Source organism: Papilio polytes, unplaced genomic scaffold (assembly GCF_000836215.1).
Source record: "Papilio polytes unplaced genomic scaffold, Ppol_1.0 DF823958.1, whole genome shotgun sequence".
NCBI lineage: Eukaryota > Metazoa > Arthropoda > Insecta > Lepidoptera > Papilionidae > Papilio > Papilio polytes.
In genome coordinates, this window is record NW_013525246.1 from 588,934 (window position 1) to 592,978 (window position 4,045).

General features: G+C 39.1%; 1 protein-coding gene across 1 annotated transcript in view; it reads right to left on the reverse strand.

The window, feature by feature from the left end:
* The window catches only part of LOC106101672 (uridine-cytidine kinase-like 1), a 13,062-nt gene that overhangs the window by 4,654 nt on the left and 4,363 nt on the right, over positions 1-4,045 (reverse strand). The window contains exons 3-6 of the mRNA XM_013280981.1: positions 1,865-2,044; positions 1,057-1,163; positions 550-720; positions 347-483 (exon numbers count right to left, since the gene is read on the reverse strand). Coding sequence (XP_013136435.1) covers positions 347-483; positions 550-720; positions 1,057-1,163; positions 1,865-2,044 — 595 coding nt within the window. The remainder of the gene's footprint in view (positions 1-346; positions 484-549; positions 721-1,056; positions 1,164-1,864; positions 2,045-4,045) is intronic.

Consider the following 4,045-nt stretch of genomic DNA (forward strand, 5'->3'; position numbering starts at 1 on the left):
CACTTAGTGAAGTCGGAAAAACTTTCTTCTAAACGTCTTTTAAAAAACTAGAGGGGATGAAATAGTAATGAAAAAGATAAATCAAGAAAGTTTGAAGCGTGTCAACGAAAGTGGTAGGAAAGATTGGGACATGTCGGTGAGAGCGGAAAGTTTGAGGCATGTCAGTGAGAATGGAAGGAAAGATTAATATATATCGGTGAGAATGGCAATAAAAGGTTGATACATGTCGGTGAGAACGAAAGGAAAGTAGACACGAGGGAAAGATAAAGCGGTGTCAGTGATAGTGGTAGGAAAGTTAGAGGCATGTCGGTAAAAACGGAAGGAAAGGTTGAAATATTTGTGTTACCGTCTGAGGCGCCTGGCGAGGCGTATGTCCGCGTCCGTGTCGACGAACACCTTCATATCGAGCATGCGCACCACATCCGCGTTGTAGAACGCCAGAATACCCTCGAAGATTATCACGTTCGCGCCGTACATCGTTTTCTATAACACAATCTTTATTATCAATAGTTAATTGGGGATTAAGAATTCATATATTCCATAACTCACAGTGCGGCTCTCCCTGGAATGCGTGACGTAGTTGTAAATGGGCACTTCGACCTTCTTGCCCTCCCTCAGGCGCTGCAGCACGCGCACCAGCAGCTCCATGTCGAAGGCATCCGGATGGTCGAAGTTGTATTCGTTGCGTTGCGCAGCCACGTGCTGCTTCTCGTTCAGCACCTAAACACAGCTGCCTGTTTCATTCATTACCACTGAATGATTGAGAGTGAATGATTCTTGATTGTTTATGTCAGGGGTGGCGAACATTTATGCATCAGTGCCATTTTTTACAAGAAATCTTCAAGCTGTCTTAGAAGTGTTATTGAATAATTTTGACTGCGATTATTACGTCATTCCCAATGCACATAATTCATATTTTTTTCGTGTTTTTAAGATTATCGAATATTATTAAGTCGTGTGCAATTTATGGTTCCCCATCCCTGGTCTATGCTTTGGGTAATACACTTTTAGGTTGAATGTTGGTGTAATAAAGGTAGCTAGTTGATTGCTACTCACTTTATAAAAGGAGTCCATACTGACAATGGTGACCCAGGGTATGTTTAGAGATTCGATAATTTTGGCGGCAACTGTGGTTTTACCTGACGCACTAGCGCCACAAATACCTGTAATACAAAACAGTTATTTAATATTCATGCGCGGTTCACACTTGGACAGTACAGTTCGACAGTTGAACCGGCCAGTCAATGATTGTATGGACCTACTGCTGCCAGTTGGTGTTCACATTATGCCAGTCTCATCGCAGTCCAGTTATTAAGCGTTACTGATCAATTGCACTAGCCAAGCATAGTGCACTACGGATTAAGTTTTTTATTCTGTGAGATCTTGTATGAGGTTATGTCACGTGGGGTTCTGTTTTTGTGGCTTACGTTGAGTTATGTAAACTTTTCACGTGAGGTACTGCTTGAGATGGTATTTTGTGAGGTTATGTCAGGTCCTTTTATGTGAGGTTTTCTATGAAGGTGTGTTAAGTGAGGTTGTCATACGATATTCTGTTTTGTTGCTTTCGAGTATAATATGTTAGGTGCAATTTGTAAGGTTATGCTGGGTCCTGTGAGGTCATATATAAGGAACTACATAAGACAAAGGTCAGGACGGAAAGCCCATCAGACAAAACGCGGAATTGCTTCCATTTCACGCCTGTCTTCTGTGTGGTCATGGTATACCAGGCGAGCCGACCCATTCGAAGATGTTAAAGTGGGCTCTACCACTGTTAGTGTTATTGTCAGTCTATTCCGAACTGTTCCAAACAAGAACACTGGCCCAATACGCTAAGGGAGTGCCATAGACAAGAAACTGAACTCACCTATAAGGAAGGGCTCGACCTCCTGGCCGCCTGTGCAGTTGTACCAGGGCGGGCGGCCGGCGGTGTAGATAGTGCGTCTGTCGGCGTGCAATATGCTTTCTGCCGCGGTGCGCTTCGTCGACTGCGACATAGACGCGGTGCGTACGCGGCGAGCACGCGGCGACTTTGCTATATTAGAACCTGAGAGGCATATATCTAGTTGAACTTATATGTAGAGATATACCAGAGACGTTTTTTTATTGTTAGACTAGCTGTTCGATTTTAATATTTTGTTTATAAATTTATTTTTATACTAGCTATCGCTCGCGACTCTGTCCTCAGGGCCGGACTGTCCTCTACATCTATACTAAACTTAATCAAGTTCAATAGCTTAGGCCACAAATTCTAACAAACATCCATCCAACTAAAGTTTCGCATTTATATTAGTACGATGATCCTAAATATGTAAATAAAATATACATTCGTAACTAATCTATCTATTTTGCTTGTAGATCTGTTGATAAGAAGATGTAGTGTTTGCGCAGTTTTTTGCGTTGTAACTTCTTGTTTAGATAAAGTTATAAATAAAATCTTCAGTGTACTGAAAAATAGTAAACAACCATCGATCGTGTATTTTAAATTCTAAGAAACTACAGAGATATGTACGTTTGCTGACAATGAGACAGTTCGGAGAAAAGTTTGAGTGATGACGTCAGAAGTTGGCAAGTCTACGAATCACTACTAAGAAAATTACAAACAAAGAAAAATATTTCTTTGATTTATGATTCTTTTCAATGCTAACTAAAAGCGCACACCTTTGATTAAAGTATCGCACAACTGTTGTGATTGTCGATTGTTTCGTAGCCAATTCAACTGTTTAGTTGCACAACTAAACGAGTAGTGTACCTCCATATATAGGAATCAAAGCGAGAAACAGTTGTGCCAAAGTCAAAGGTGTGGCCGCGCTCTAAATAAGATTAATTAAAAATTACCAAATAAATCATCATAGGTAATACTAAAAGGTAGCATTAAAAGCAAATAAAATGAATTATTTACAAGGAAACTAGGGTTTTGAATAAGTATTGCATATTTTTTTTATTATTAATATGACATACCTTGAATATCATCCACAAGAATAAGAAACCCGAATTCTGATTTATTTATTACACTTAATAACAATAAAACTGGCCAGTTATAAAAAAAAGATGTCAAAAAAAAGTAAAATGAATTTTCCAAAGAACTAACGTGCCATCTAGCACAGGAACATTACTACCACTTAACTAAGTGCTAAAGCCTCAGCACTTAGTATCCAAGTGAAGGTTCACTGTTCAATAGATATTCTAAATATTTTATAAGCACATACTTTAAGGTTTCTCTTTATAGAAGCCAATAAGTGCATTAATTAAAGAAAATCTGATAAATCGTCATAATTGGGGTCAGATAAAGTTAGCACGTTCACACGAGACAAGACCATTGGGTGCTAATGACCTAGGTTAGGTCTAGGGTTCATACAATTCGTCATCATAACCAGCTCACTATACGTACCCACCGAGGGGATTGAAGCCTGCCCTAAGTGAGGGGTGACTAGGCCATAATCAACCACTCTGGCACACTACGGGTTGGTTGACTTCACACATATCTTTGAATTTCTTCGCCGGTATGTGCATTACGATGTTTTCCTTCACCGTAAGAACGTCGGGTAAATTATGTACATATGAAAATTCTAAAAATCACATTGGTACATGGCGGGATTCGAACCCAAGAACAAATTACAAGTCAAGAGTTTAAACCACTGAGCCACCGACGCTCTTACAATGAATATTATCATATTTGAAGTACTATATCTGCCAACCTAACCCCGGTCTCGAAACTGCCGAATTCGCTTTCATATGACACTTAGTATTGACATGAAATGTTTGTTACGATAATCTGTTTAATACTGTTTTGTGATATCTAGCGTCATTCTAAATAAAAAAAATCATTTTACTCACTTATAATAATTCCGGCGGGAGATACGACAACTGTTGCATATTTAAATTTATAAGCAAAGCGGTTTAAAGAAACTAGTCGTAAATAGTTACAATTTTTATATCGTCACTTTTTTAATTAGGTAGATTTTTGTTAATTTACTAATATTTCATTTAACCATTCCAGGTAGGTTTTTGCTAGGGTAGTTCCCAGGGGTCGCGGACGTAAGCGGAA